The 15,744-nt window shown below is 39.7% G+C and overlaps 1 protein-coding gene across 1 annotated transcript in view; it reads left to right on the forward strand.

Moving 5' to 3' along the window:
* Positions 1–15,744, forward strand: part of KCNN2 (potassium calcium-activated channel subfamily N member 2) — a 503,725-nt gene that overhangs the window by 371,503 nt on the left and 116,478 nt on the right. The window contains exon 6 of the mRNA XM_070796821.1: positions 1,541–1,959. Coding sequence (XP_070652922.1) covers positions 1,541–1,959 — 419 coding nt within the window. The remainder of the gene's footprint in view (positions 1–1,540; positions 1,960–15,744) is intronic.

The following is a 15,744-nucleotide window of genomic DNA, read 5'->3' on the forward strand; positions in this document are numbered from 1 at the left end:
ATGATAAAGGCATACAGAAAACCATATGTTGCCATAATTTGTTGAAAATTTGATAAGAGATCCTGCTTATTCTCCAACTTTTTTGAAGTACCAGAAAGAAGTGATCATTTGGTCCTCAAATTCCTGTCCTTGCAAGTAGCACTGATGGCAGTGTTTGAACAACAGAATGGGCAGTAGCTGTGACCTGCAGGACAATTAACTTAGAATGGGAATTTGTTACCATCTAAGTGCTGGGTGGAGGAGGAGAACTTGGCAACCCATTCCAGTATTCTTGCCTGGAGAATTCTATGGACAGAGGGGCCTGGTGGGCTACAGTTCATAGGATTGCAAAGAGTCGGACTCGACTGAAGCAACTTAGCGTGCAAGTGGTGCGGAGATGACTATTTTGACTCCAGAGGAGCAGAGGTCATAGAATCCAATCACCGTGAAGATCTGCTCAGCCAACTTCCTTTGCAACTCACTTACCTGAGAACGCACTGTTCTCACTTGGGTTGCTTTCATCTCATGCTTTCTACAGAAATTGGCTACCTACCAAAAGGCAAAGAATATGTCATCTCTCTCAGTGGGAGAGCACTGTTGGCATTCTGGGCAGACAGGTCTGTTTTGTGCGTGGGACTCTCAGAACTACAGCGAGCTTGGCACCGCTGGCTTCCTGGCTGTAAATGCCAGTAGCCTTCACAAGTCACTGTGACAGTCAGAAATGATGCCTCTGGCTGTTTGTGATCTAGAGCCTGGGGGACTTGTTTACTGAACAGCCAGGGAAGACAGGAAACATTCTTTTCTGTTCCTTTTATTGTCTATCTTCTTTTTCTTTCTTTTCTTTGTTTTCGTTCATTGTGGAGTGAGGAATGACAGAAGTAGGGGAAAGGAACCTTTATTATAGAAAGAAAGATGGAAAACAAATTAATAATCCAAGGGAAGGCTTCGGGAGAGCAGAGAGAACGAGGTAAAATATAGAGCAGTAGCAAGGAAGCTGGGAGAAACGTTTTTGCCACATTTGTCTGTGGTCCCTTGTGATTTTCTTTCAGAAGCCAAAAATAAGATTATCTGTAAGAATGCTCCTGTATTATTGCATTAGAGGGTATACCCAATTGCCCAGGCACTGTAAATAAATTTCACTGAGAATATGGCTAGAATTGCGCAAGGTTTCAATCCAGATCCTCAAGGAGAAGAACAGCTTGTTACAAGTCTTTCTGACTTCATCTAAGGTGGGGGGCGGTGGGGGGGGGTACATTACTGATAGGCCCCAGTCCCTTATTTTTAAATGATATCACTGACATGATTATACAGAAGCACAGACTCCAAAATAGCTTCAGCTCCTGTATAGTGAGTTTGTAATCTTAATTTTTACAAAATAAAGTTCTTCTGTGCCAATGCCATTTTCTTAAAATAGTGTACCTGGCTACTAGCATTTAGAAGTTAAGACCTAGCGCTCGCCATGATTGCTTAAAGTCATCTGTGATGTATTTTAAAAATCTGCACTAACGCTTGTGGACCATTCATGCCATACTGAAGCTGATTTTCTACTTTATTTTTTCAGTTGTTCATGGTGGACAATGGAGCAGATGACTGGAGAATAGCCATGACTTATGAGCGTATTTTCTTCATCTGCTTGGAAATACTGGTGTGTGCTATTCATCCCATACCTGGGAATTATACGTTCACATGGACGGCCCGGCTTGCCTTCTCCTATGCCCCATCCACCACCACCGCTGATGTGGATATTATTTTATCTATACCAATGTTCTTAAGACTCTATCTGATTGCCAGAGTCATGCTTTTACATAGCAAACTTTTCACTGATGCCTCCTCTAGAAGCATTGGAGCACTTAATAAGATAAACTTCAATACGCGTTTTGTTATGAAGACTTTAATGACTATATGCCCAGGAACTGTACTCTTGGTTTTTAGTATCTCATTATGGATAATTGCCGCATGGACTGTCCGAGCTTGTGAAAGGTAAGTTTGTTTCTTTTCCTGAGAACATAATTTGCCTTATAGTGTCCTTAAAAGTGGGAGAAAGAACACATTTTAGACCAGAAACATGCAGAGACTTACGCTTGAAAATGTGGGGTTCTATCATGAGCTTATTTTAAATGAATGAGAAAGAACTTTTCTTAAGATATTTTGCATACAGCGATGTCTTGATGATTATGTATTTTTCTTTCTAATCTGACCAGTTTTCAGTAGAGGGCTGCCTTTTGCTGCCTTTATAATCAAAACTTGGAGACCTTCCCATTGTGTAGGAGACTCCTATCAGAAATGCTTGTCTAATGGTAATACTGAGTCCTTTGGTGCCTCTTTGGTTATAGTGTTGATTATTGCTGAGACAAGTGGGGATACCTCAAAGTGCTTTGCTGATTCAGTGCCTACTTTTAACAGTGTTCACGTGATTATAGATAAAGGGCCTATAGGTGTATACTGGGTTTTATTGAACTCTCAGCAGTTAGTGAGAAGGGTCCATGTGTATTTGATATATTGTCTGAAGAGCTCTGGTAGTGCAGAGCTAGATGCAGTCTCAGAACTGCTTGGCGAGTCTGGGTTCATCAGTTAGAGCATCTGCAATATTAACCTTGCCATTTAACAAACAAGCAAAAATAGACTTGTTACGTAAATGGGAGGAACTGGAGAGGGAATCTATTGTGACCTTGGTGAAGAAAATTCCAGTTGAAATTAGCAATAGACATATAGCAAGGACTTAGAAGTTTATAGAACTATTAAATATTGGGATGTTGGTGTTTGTAGTAACTAGGTATTTTTAAATTTAGCTTTTGAAAGAAACTAAAATGTACATACACATATGTACAAATAGTTTAACAAAGAAAAATATCTGTATGAAAACTGTTGCGAAAATAACAAGCCCAGAACACTCCTCCCCCATTTCTTCTTTCCAGAAGCAATCACTTTAAATTCATTTAGCCATTTCTTTGTTAACTACTTTCCAAAGTTCCAAATGATATTGCTTATACTGCTGCTGCTGCTGCTAAGTCGCTTCAGTTGTGTCCAACTCCGTGCGACCCCATAGATGGCAGCCCACCCGGCTCCCCCGTCCCTGGGATTCTCCAGGCAAGAACACTGGAGTGGGGTGCCATTTCCTTCTCCAATGCATGAAAGTGAAAAGTGAAAGTGAAGTCGCTCAGTCGTGTCCGACTCTAGCGACCCCATAGACTGCAGCCCACCAGACTCCTGTGTCCAAGGGATTTTCCAAGCAAGAGTACTGGAGTGGGTGCCGTTGCCTTCTCTGGCTTATACTGCTGCCTCTAGATTTTTCATCTAGATCTTTCGGGAAGTTGGGAAGTTGGGGTTTTAGTTGTCTTTCACTTTCATGTACACATTGCTTTCCTGACTCTTGCCCCACAAAAAGTAATTTTTCTTCCTAGTAAGTTACATAAGCGTCAATCATCTATATTCCATAGTTATATCATTATTATTATTACTGTGTGAACTGCACTTGTAGTTGAACTATATGGTATATTATAATCATTTTGCCTTTTCTGCACATCCTTTTATTTTCTTTGAAATTAATAATCACCCCTTTTTATTTACTTAGTTTTTTATTTAGTTTTCTTTGTTTTTGCTAATTTTCTATATACTTACCACTAAGTCATATCTAAACCCTTCTACATTATGTAAATATAATTTTACTAGATTTATATATTTATTAGGGAAAACCTATCAATTTTGCTTCAAACTTGAATGTCTGGGGACTTTCTAAACTGCTTGTCAGTCAAAGTGGAGATTTCCTTTGCTTTATTTGTATGTTTCATATCTTTCTTCTTGAACCTCATTTTTCCCTCTTTCTTCACTTATTCCCTCATTTTAACAAAATTCATCTTCCAGTAGCTTCTGAGGAAAGGTGGTGGGTGAGAGATATTTTTTTGAGACCTTGCAGGTATGGCAACTTCATTAGTCTCCCTTGCTGGATGGAAAGCTCTAGTTTGAAAAGCATTTCTCTTGAAACATTGGGGACTTCATTTCCTTCTGACATCCAGGGTGCGGCAGTCTGATGCTGTTCTCATTTTTTAATCTTTTTTTTTTGACGGAAACTTTTAGGATCAGTGATCTAAAATTTCAGCAGGGTATGCATGCTCAGTCACTCAGTCATGTCCAGCTCTTTGTGACCTTGTGTACGGTAGCCCGCCAGGCTCCTCTGTCCATGGTATTCTCCAGGCAAGAATACTGGAGTGGACTGCCATTTCCTTCTCCAGCACCAGGGTATATCATGGTGTAATTATTCTATTTAATGCATTGAGCCTGTCCAATCTTGGAATTAATCTCCTTCAGTTCTTGGAAATTTTCTTGAATTATTTAATAATTTTTGTTCCTGTTTTTTGTTGTGTAGATATTGATCCTTCTCTATGAGTTCTATAATTTTCTTATTTCCCTCTGTGTTGTTTTCCATCTGTTTTTGTTTCATATATAGAAGATAATCTCAATTTTTCTTTCAAGGTCTTTCTTTTGGAATTTTATTACTTCTTTACTATATATTAATTTCCATTGTCTCATATTTGCTCTTCAAATGCCCATTTTTTAAACTAGCATCACACTTTTTTATTCATAAATGTACTGTTTAATTTCTTTAGAGATGTTAATGATAATCTTTAATATTTTTTTCTCTTTGTGTATTTTCCGTTTCCCCAGAGATGTACTTTTCTGGGTTTTTGTTTGTTTTTGTTTTGGCTTCAGTCTCTTTTAGAAGCTTTCCTTCAGTATTTAGGTAACTTTAGCAGTCCCCTTATACTTAAGATCGAGGAACTAAAGACCTGATTAGAAGCTTTCTGTACAGATCTAGAATTTGTCAACCGTGGACTTCACTACATGGTGATTAGGGTGGGAGCGTAGAACATCAATTTCAGTATCTTTACATAGTTTTATTTTTCTCTGAATAATCCAACTGACTCATGGGAAATCTGTTTTGAAAGTGAAAAGTGAAAGTGTTAATCACTCAATCCTGTCTGACTCTCTGCAACCCCATGGACTATAGCCCACCAGGCTCCTCTGTCCATGGAATTCTCCAGGCAAGAATACTGCAGTGGGTTGCCATTCCCTTTTCCAAGGGTTCTTCAAAACTCAGGGATCAAACACAGGTCTCCTGCAATGCAGACGGATTCTTTACCATCTGAGCCACCAGGGTACTGTCCTGCAATGAAGGTAGATGCCTGGGTGACAGTATTGTGGAAATTGAAAGATGGGACAGAAAGAAGAGGTTTCATTTAGTATGTGAATATAATAGTTATTTATCTTCCTAGTTGCAGTGGAGTTAGGCTGGCTCTCTCCAGTGCGTAATGCCCTGTAGTCAGCCAACAGACCTTGGGTTTTACCTCTCCAGACAAGAAACTTGCAGACTTCTGCCAGGTTGGCGAAAGGCATTACCAGCAACACAGAGTAGAAGCAGGAATCAGGGTGTCTAACTGCTTTTGTACAATATTTCAACCTGTCCTTTCACTGAAAGCTCCATCATTGTCTGCTGTCACTGAGGTACTGGTGCCGAGAATTCCTAATTCTTTGGTGTGTGTATGGAGGGAAGGGCGAGGTTGCTGGTTCTCAGTGCAGATATGGCGGCTTTCTGACCAATCTGGGTCTAGAATTCTCATTTCTCAAGTCAGGTAAGCCACTTACCACTTGCCAGTTGGCTTTCTAGCTACTTTATTTCCGTCTTGTCACTCATAACCCATGCAGGAGTTGTGCTTTTTTATTTGCTGTCTAGCCATTTTAAGAAGGTTTAGGGAGGGAGCTGAGGCCTGTGTGTTTGTTGAGTCCACCTGCTTTTATGAGAAATTCCCTAGTGACTAGGTTTTATTACTAAGTATCTGAATCTTTTTTAAAACTTCTCTACATAAATACAATATTTGAGGGATTAAAGATTTTCCTTTTAAAGAAAGGTAGACTCCTTATGGTGTGCTTTGTTTCCTAGCAATCATGGTACTTAGAGGCTTATGATATTTTCTGGAGCAGCTGTACCTGTAACACTTGGAGAATCAATATGGTAAACTTTAGTTGATATACCTGTGTGGTCTATGAAGATGACTCTTACTTTAAAGTTGTGCATAGTGTTAAAGCGTTAGTTGCTCAGTCATGTCTGACTCTTTGCGAACCCATGTGCTGTAGCCCGCCAAGCTCCTCTGTCCATGGAATTCTCCAGGCAAGAATACTGGAGTGGGTAGCCATTCCCTTCCCCAGCAGACCTTCTCAACCTGGGGATCAACCCAGGTCTCCCGCATCACAGGCAGATTCTTTACTGTCTGAGCCACCAGGGAAGCCCCAAAATGGTGCATAACAATGTAACATTGGAGGTAAAAGCATAATCGAACAATATGTACGTTTAGTGCATCTGGTCCCTACTGCATCTGCTTCCTAAGGGCCAATTACATAACATAGCTTCAGTATCCTGCACGTGTCATTCATTTCCTTTTCAAAATGGTTCATCTTAACTTTTTGATCCATTGTCCCCAAATACAGAAAGCCCGAGGCAAGCTGTGTCAAATCTTTTCACATCCCAAAGTATGTGTGGTTTTTTAACACACTGAGGTTATTAGATGACAGACCTTCCCTGTTTTCATATAAAGAGGCACAAGAAAGCGAAAATTGTTGTTTCATATCAGGAATGAGTCTGTAGCCAAGAGTTACCTAACTAGACCAAATCCATGGGTTGGGGAAGGGAGCAAGCCCGGACTCGTGACTCGGACACTGGGGCTTAGTGTCAGCAATTTAGAGGCTGAACAACCTTGGGCCAACCAATTTGCTTCTTTCTGCCTTGGATTCCTCATTGAAAACTACATGGATTTATAAACTTTTCTCTTCCAAAGATAACATTTTATAATTATACAAGTGTAGAGAAGAAAATCATTAACCAGTGTTGTGATAGTAGGAGATTTTCCCCATTCTGTTTTTCATTAAATTTCCCATTTTGTTGCACAGATCTCTAGACTATAACTTGTAAGATACAAAGATATTTTAAAAATTTGCTTTGTTTTCGCAAGTTAATTTTGAATGTGATGTAGCCTGCATATTTCTCTTCCTTAGCTGCTTGCTTTCTGGCCTGCCTTCCTTTCTTTTGTGAAATTTGCAATACTGAAATATAATACACAAATCTCCTGTTATTTGGTTTGGAATTTGGATTTATATGAGCTCTACCAGGCCCATCTTTGAGCCCTCCAAACATTCTTTCCATATAAAAGGTATTCACACCCGACAGAACTTCTCTTCTTAATTAGAATAACTCTAAAAATATTTTTTTTAAGGAGAGAGCTTTGGAGAGAGAGAGAGACAGGCAGATGGCTTTCTGAAGCAGTTTGTTTTGCAAACCTATCTGTCCCCTTCTACCAAGTACAGCACACATAGACGTTTCTGGAAAATGTTCTCCACTGATGAGGAGGCCTCCCATAGGAGGCATCTATTCCTGACATTACTTTCCATGTACCTCTGATTTGCCTGTATTCAAGAACTTTTCCTTTTTTCCCTTTCTTTCTCCCCTCCTGCCCTCCTTCCCTCCCTCCTGCCGCTCTCTCTCTTTCTTTCTTTCTTTGATAAGAGGAAGCAGAGTGGCAAATATCTGGCATCATTTCTGTGGCCTCCATTTGTCAGGAGGAGGCTGCCCGAGACCAGATCACAGCATCCCTCTCTCTGATTCTGGTCTGGCCTTGTGTTGTGGACATCAGACCTGCAAAGAACACTCCTTTTTGAAGCACCCTGGGAAGTGTGGCCTCAGGCTGTTTCAGAGAAACTTCAGGAGCATTTGTATTAAAAGAAGTCTGTCTTCCAGAGATCATGGTCCTGAAAATCGGGATTATCGCATCCTGACTTACACTTTTTCAGACTTTACTGGCTCTGTGAAGATGGCATAGGTTAGTGTTCATCCCAAAGTGTGTTTCACTGAACGCTGTTTCAAAGGAAGGTGAGGAGCTGTTTTGAAAGTGGTGGGGGCTGGATCCTGTGGGCCAGCTCTGTGCTACATAAAGAAGGGTGCGTTGTAACTTTCTACACAGTTTGAGAATTTTTAAAAATATTTCTTTGTTCAATATATTCTTTTGCTTTTGGCTGCAAGTTTTATAATGTGGGTGAGGGGTAAACTTTGGGGTGGAGCTGAAGAAGGGGGAAAGAAAGGTGGCAATGTTACCAAGCTGAAAAGCAACCATTGTGGAAGTCTGTAATAAACTAGAGATGCTAGGAACTGTTTCTGTCACTGGAAAAGATTCCTTTAGTTAAGACATTGTAGCCAGAAACACTGTTTTTATTCAGCTCATTGTTTTATCTCTAAGAGCATTTAAGTATGCATTAACTAATAGGCACTAGTAGAGAGAAATTTTTCTAAAAATGACTTAAGAATACTTTGCTTTTTTTTTTCAAAGTGGGAAAATTGGAGAAGCAAACAATAAAATTTATTTTAAATAGCTTCTTATCATCTAAACTGCATTTTAGGTGGATTAAGAATAAATTCTTTCCATTACTAAAAACAGATGAAAATAAATTTGTTACTTACTTTTTAAATTATCCTAGACAACCTGAGGAATGGAGTTTCAATTGCGTTTAGAATCTACCATTCAGTGTCTTAAAAGCACGTTTCATTTCTTCCATTAATCAATTTGGACTTTTTTTTTTTTTTTTTTTTGATGTTCAAGCTGGTTTTATTTTTATTTATTTTTTTATTTATTTTAAATTTTTAAAAGAAAATCCATCCTGAACCCTCCTCCCTCCTCCCTCCCCATACCATCCCTCTGGGTCGTCCCAGTGCACCAGTCCCAAGCATCCAGCATCGTGCATTGAACCTGGACTGGCATCTCGTTTCATACATGACATTTCACATGTTTCAATGCCATTCTCCCAAATCTTACCACCCTCTCCCTCTCCCACAGAGTCCATAATTTGGACTTTTTAAATTCTGGAGACAAGATCCAAGAATAAAGTAGATGATAATGCCTAAAAAAAAAAAAAAAAAAAAAACTCTGTCACTTATAGTTCATTTCTGTTAATTGCTTGAAGGTGATTTCTGAAATGCAGTTGAAACTTACTTTATTATACTGTGGGATATTGTGGAATATCACCATCAAATCATGTCCATAATGAAACCTTGTACAACATACAATTCAGCCTGCCCAGCCTGCTGGGTTTTGTTTTGTTTTTTAATTTAATTTTATTTTTTAACTTTACAATATTGTATTGGTTTTGCCATATATCAACATGAATCCGCCACAGGTATACACGTGTTCCCCATCCTGAACCCTCCTCCCTCCTCCCTCCCCATACCATCCCTCTGGGTCGTCCCAGTGCACCAGCCCCAAGCATCCAGTATCGTGCATCGAACCTGGACTGGCGACTCATTTCATATATGATATTATACATGTTTCAATGCCATTCTCCCAAATCATCCCACCCTCTCCCTCTCCCACAGAGTCCACAAGACTATTCTATACATCAGCCTGCTGTTTTTAACACAAGGATTGGTTATGTATTCAGGCATCAGTATTATGAAGGGGGACTTGCTAAGGAAAATCCTGGTAGAATTAGAATATCTTATTTTGTAACTAAACAGATTTTTATCCTTTTAGCGCCTATTCATAAAGGACATCTGATTTGGGCCTCTACTTTCTATTGAATATGAACCCTGAGTATCAATCATCTAAATTTTATCCATACTAAGATAAAATGAATACCCTTATTCCTGAAAACCAAAATAACCAAATTTAGAATGGTAGTTGTTTGTGTTCTCAGTCGCTCAGTCATGTCCAGCCCTTTGCAACCCCTTGGACTGTAGCCCACCAGGCTACTCTGTCTATGGAATTTTCCAGGCAAGAATACTGAGCAGGTTGTCATTTCCTCCTCCAGGGGATCTTCCCAACCCAGGGACTAAACCTGTTTACATCTAGGAAATTAATTAACCATTGTGAACGTTACCTTTTTATAACTAGAGGTGAACCTGTCACTCTAAAATCATATACATTTACAACTTCCTCTATATAGAGGACAATTTAACATAAAACTGAACCTGAAGTTTCAATAAGTAATAAGGTATTTAAATGGTTAAGTGATCTGTGTTCTAATTTTCCAATTTCTCATTTCAAAAAAGTTTTCATTTGCTTTAGTTTTTCAGTATGATATAAACCAGTTTCTCAGAGAAGGCAATGCCACCCCACTCCAGTACTCTTGCCTGGAAAATCCCATGGGTGGAGGAGCCTGGTGGGCTGCAGTCCATGGGATTGCTAAGAATCGGACATGACTGAGCGACTTCACTTTCACTTTTCACTTTCATGCATTGGAGAAGGAAATGGCAACCCACTCCAGTGTTCTTGCCTGGAGAATCCCAGGGATGGGGGAGCCTGATGGGCTGCTGTCTATGGGGTCGCACAGAGTCGGACACGACTGAAGCGACTTAGCAGCAGCAGCAGCAAACCAGTTTCTCAAGAACAGAGGTAGATGGGATCTGAAAGTCTCATTTGTTCTATTTATTTATTTTTATTATTTAAATAAGATCACACGTAGGGGAGTGCAAAGTGAGAAGCTACATAGAACACAAGCTTGTTTTCCTGATCTTCCACATGTGATTTAGTTTTTACCTCTTTAGGAAATCACCCGGAGACCTATCCTTTTTCAAGCCCTGATCCCCAGAGATGCCTCAATTCCTGTTGATTTACTTAAATTTGAAACATGGTACCTGTGATCAATTTTCTTTGATAGTTGTAGAAGTAGTTATAAACTAGGCATCACAGTGCTTAGGAAGCATCCTGCCAGCACCTTGATTTATTGCCATATCCTGGATAATTAGATTATTTTTCACCACTTAAGTTTCAGCTGTTGCTAAGTAAACTAAGCATTTCATCAATGGGTTTGTAATCTGTGGTTGATGGTAATGTAATACTTCGTAAACTTATACTTCCAGGGTCTGATTCATACATACGGATATAGCATTTTCAGGCTCATAAGTGAGTCACAACTCTAAAATGGGCCCTTTCAAGTTATAAAAGTCGGCAGTTTGAAAGCATTCATCGTGCATCTGTGCCTCACAAAGCATCAATGCTCAGTATAATGTTTGCCAAATAGATTGGTTGTTAAAGTCTTACAGAAAGAAAGCCAGAACTCTCTCCAACTCGATTTTATCTTTATTCCTATGTAGATAGGATTTGTCTTTAGGTCTGTCTCCTGAGATAACAATGAGGATTAATATTTGTTTGCAAGGTCCTTTGAGATCCTGGTCTGATTGAGTACAGTTTGAAAATACCAGCAGTGGTTATGTTCAAGCAGAGACAAATGAGAAGCCGAGCAGCTCAGCAATCCAACCTCGCAATGCAGTCACCTCGTCTCAGTCCTCGTATCCTGACATTCTTGCCAATGTCCAGATTCTATTCACTATGCGCTCTGAGTGTCTTCCCATTTTGGAAAACCCTTTGGTCATCTGTGTATAGTACATTATGCAGAGTGTATGTACGCGCTTCTGGGCAACGTCCTTCTTCTCTCCAGCTTCAGAACCACCATGCCAGATAAAAAGAAAGATTGTAAAGTCTAAATGTAGATGTCCTGACAGTCAAGCTGTTGTGTCTTTAAGAAAATTAGTGTATTTCTTAGACATCCAGTGGGGCTTGTTTGGCAAAAGCACAAGTTTTCCCTTCTTGCCTATAGGATTGTCTATGTTCTGTTTCCTTTCAAGCTTCATATCCTGTATTTATCTTTTAATTGTAGCTTTTTAAAACTTCATTTTATTTTATATTAGAGTACAGCTGATTTACAATATTGTATTTGTTTCAGGTGTACAGCAAAATGATTAAGTTATATATATATATATATATGTATGTGTGTATATATATTCTTTATCAGATTCTTTTCCCATATAGGTTATTATAGACTGTTGAGTAGAGTTCTTTGTGCTATACAAGTCCTTGTTATCTGTCTTATATATAATAATGTATATATATTGATCCCAAACTCTGAATTTATCCCTCCCCCATCTTTTTCTTTGATAAGTGTAAGTTTGTTTTCAAAGCCTGAGTCTCTTTTTGTTTTGTAAATAGGTTCATTTGTATAATTTTTTAGATTCCACTTATAAGTGATATCATGTATTTGTTTTTCTCTAATTTCACTTAGTATGATAATCTCTAGGTCTATGCACACTGATGCAAATGGCATTATTTCATCCTTTTTTATGACTAATATTCTATTGTATACATGTACCGCATCTTCTGTATCCATATGTTAGTCATTCAGTTGTGCCCAACTCTTTGTGACCAGACACATTAAAAAAATATTAAAAAAGCTAAGATCATGCCATCTGGCCCCATTACTTCATGGCAAATAGAAGGAGAAAAGGTGGAAAGGCCTCCCTGTCCATCACCAACTCCCAGAGTTTACTGAAACTCATGTCCATCATGGCAGTGATGCCATCCAACCATCTCATCCTCTGTCATCCCCTTCTCCTCCTGCCCCCAATCCCTCCCAGCATCAGGGTCTTTTCCAATGAGTCAGTTCTTTGCATCAAGTGGCCAAAGTATTGGAGTTTCAGCTTATTTTTGTTACCTAATCATATAATCTTTCTAGTGAGTTTCAAGTGGTTTCAAGTGGTCTTGTTTTAATTTACAGTTCTCTAATGGTTAGTGATGATGAACATCTTTTCATGTGATCACCAGCCATTTGTGTATCTTTTTTGGTAAAATATCTGTTTAGTCTTAACATTTTTAGAACTGGGTCATTTATCTTATTAAATTGTAAGAGGTCTTTATATATTCTAGCTTCTGGTTCTTTATCAGCTATATGACTGGCAAATATTTTCTGAGGCTTCTCTTTTCATTTTCTTTCCTGTTTTTTTGAACACACTGAAACCTTGTCCATTTGCCTTTCTCTAAATCAGCCTTGCCTCCCAAAGCCTTACAAGATGAAAGCCACCTACACATACCCAGTGGACTGTGGACTCTTTGAAGAGACTTGAATCTCTTGTTAAGTTTCCTGTTTCATGTGATTCTCCTTCCTACCCTTTTCCTACCCTGAAGTCTTGCTTTTCTAGTAACCACTATTTTCTAGTAACAGAGATGGAAGCAAAGGAGATTGTTTTTTCAGCTCAACTGAAATACTTTTCTAGTTCTTGTATTGCTTTGATAATTGTAGTAGCTATGAAAGATGAAGTCCGAATGCTATCTGTCATTTTTGCACTTAAGGTGAAGATGTTCCTCACTTGATACTCCCCTTCCTAAGTTGAGGTAACAATTTGATTTAATTAATCCACAGCTCTCTTCATGACCAAAGGCAAGCATCTGTAACATGCCTGAGCCTGTTTTAAGGAGGTAGGTAAAGATTGTTAAAAACCAGTCTCCCCCTCTTCTTTGTATGAGCTTGCTAGATTTTATGACAGTCCATAGTCATGACTTTGAAACAGTGATGCTCGGGCTATGGGCTACCTGACCAGATGACTCTTGTTTGATCGTTCTTCAGAGTGTTAATCACAGGGACATGGCAATTGACATTCCACACTTGGAGCTTCACAGTGGCTCAGGGGCAAAATATTTTTGAGTGACTAGTACCCAGTGCTTTTACATTGAGGTTTCTTCTTAGAGATCTCACGTTCTAAGAGTTCGTCTGTGTTACGGAAAATGTACTCTATTGAAGCCGTATCTCCCATGTCTCCTGCATCGGCAAGTGAATTCTTTACCACTGGCACCACTTGGGAAGCCCTAACAGAAGATGCAATTTAAAAATAAGTTTTAGCAGACTTTGTGATATCTACTGGAGAAGGCAACGGCACCCCACTCCAGTACTCTTGCCTGGAAAATCCCATGGATGGAGAAGCCTGGTAGGCTGCAGTCCATGGGGTCGACTGTTATAGCTTTAGAACCTCTCACGAAACTCATGTAACTAGCTCATGTAAGAATGATAGCCTGCAAGTACGAAAGCCACAGTGAAAGGCACAGTGTATTTAAATTGAGTTGCATTCACAGAAAATATCTTTGCCAGTGTTCACAGTGGAAACTTAAATTCAGAAACTTTCTTGCTTTAAAGAAATAGTACCAAATATTTCATGTGGTTGGGCGTATTAGAGATCATATGCAGTCTGTTTTTGAATAAAACTGGAGAGAGGCTCTGAATCAATGGAGAATTATCCTGAATTTTATTACTTTGAGGTGGTTTTATGTTTTTATCTCAGAAAGCCTTACTAAATGAAGCATCAAGTACAGAAAGATCAGCTTTGATCAGTAGTTTTAATCTGGTTTAGTGGTGGCCAGCCCTTAGAATTTCTGGCTTGTTCTATGTCTGAAAAGGGATGAATTTCTTAGAGTTACTTCGCTACTGTTATTATGGTCATCTGCTTTCTAGTAGTTAGTCAGGCGTTTTTGTTTAGTAAGTTCTAAGAAGCTCAGAGGTGTCGCTATGAATTAAGAGGCCACTCTGTCAAGTTCTGTATTCCTGTTTAAGGAATCTTCATTTCTGAAATACTGATATTTTGTGTTCCTCTTCTCATCCACCATCCATGTGTGTATCATCAGGATCCCTGTTCTTTTAACCCTCCTGAGGTCATTGGCGTTTCTCATGATGGAGCAGGTATTTGGGTAGAGGTGTGATAGTGGGTGGCTGGATGGCAAAGGGACTCAAGGTGCCTTGTTAGACAGGTTTGATGTGGTCTTGAGGAAGAACTAAAAAGGGATTGTAGTTATTTGTCTTTGGTATAATATGAGCAAAAATTTGACCTGGTCCTGCTTGGGTGAGGGGATGAGTTTTCTCCCAGTATTCTTTGAGCACCTGTGGTACTCTGTATCTGTGCGAATGGGGGTAGTTATAAATGCCCCAGCTGAGCTCAACTTCTCGAGAATAAAAACCAGATCTAGTACCACCTTGAGCCCAGAGTCCAGAGCCCTGTAATATCTGGGTCAGAGGAGACCTTACAAGTCATCTAATTCTGTCAGGTCAAGATTGATACCACTACCATCTCCCCATGAAGACCTATAAATGATTCCACACAAATGTTTACCCATGAGTCAGGACAACAGAAGGCTAGTTTGGAACACTGCATGAGTGACTTCATGTATTAAAGCTGAACCCTAGAAGAGTCAGTTTGAAAAATACTACTAATGGGAATGTCTGTTCAATGTCGAAAAGAATTTGTATGTCTTTATTTTATCATCTTCTAAAAATGAGTTCAATGGCAAGAGCTTTACTGTTTAGTAAGTTAAAAGGGGTTAATGAGGAACTCCGTTAATTTGACATTTCTTTCAAGCAGGGGCAAAACTAGCACTTGGTGAGCTTTTGAAGCGGGCAGGGACATCGGTCTTGGAAATCTGAATCCTCCCTTGTGTGCTGGACAGGCAGGCAGACAGCCGCACAGAATCATGACAGGCCTGGCACAGTGCTGCTAGCAACGCCTCTCTGTGTTCAGCCCAGAAGGATCTTCACTGACCCTGCTGGAGTCACAGACTTCTGATAGAGTTTCTCGGTCGTTGATCTTGGGTGTTGCTTTAGAGGCTCTCAGCATCTGTGTGGCTCCGAGCACTGGCTGGGGTTTGCCAAGGGAAGGCAGAGGGAAGCCACCCAAGGTGACATTAGAGAGAGAACTCCACGGTGCAGAGAAACCCTGGCACAGAAATGCGTGTGCCTTCTACAGCATTCCATCTTTCCTTTCACGAGGACCACTGCTGTTCTCCCTGCCACTCCACTGCAGGCCCACAGCACGCTCCATGTCACGGGCACTCCCGAAAGCCTCCTGAACATGTATCCATACATGTTCCATACATGAAAGTATCCATACATGACTAATATAAACACCCTAGTCCCACT

The sequence above is a fragment of the Bos indicus genome, chromosome 10 (assembly GCF_029378745.1).
Source record: "Bos indicus isolate NIAB-ARS_2022 breed Sahiwal x Tharparkar chromosome 10, NIAB-ARS_B.indTharparkar_mat_pri_1.0, whole genome shotgun sequence".
Taxonomy (NCBI): Eukaryota; Metazoa; Chordata; class Mammalia; order Artiodactyla; family Bovidae; genus Bos; species Bos indicus.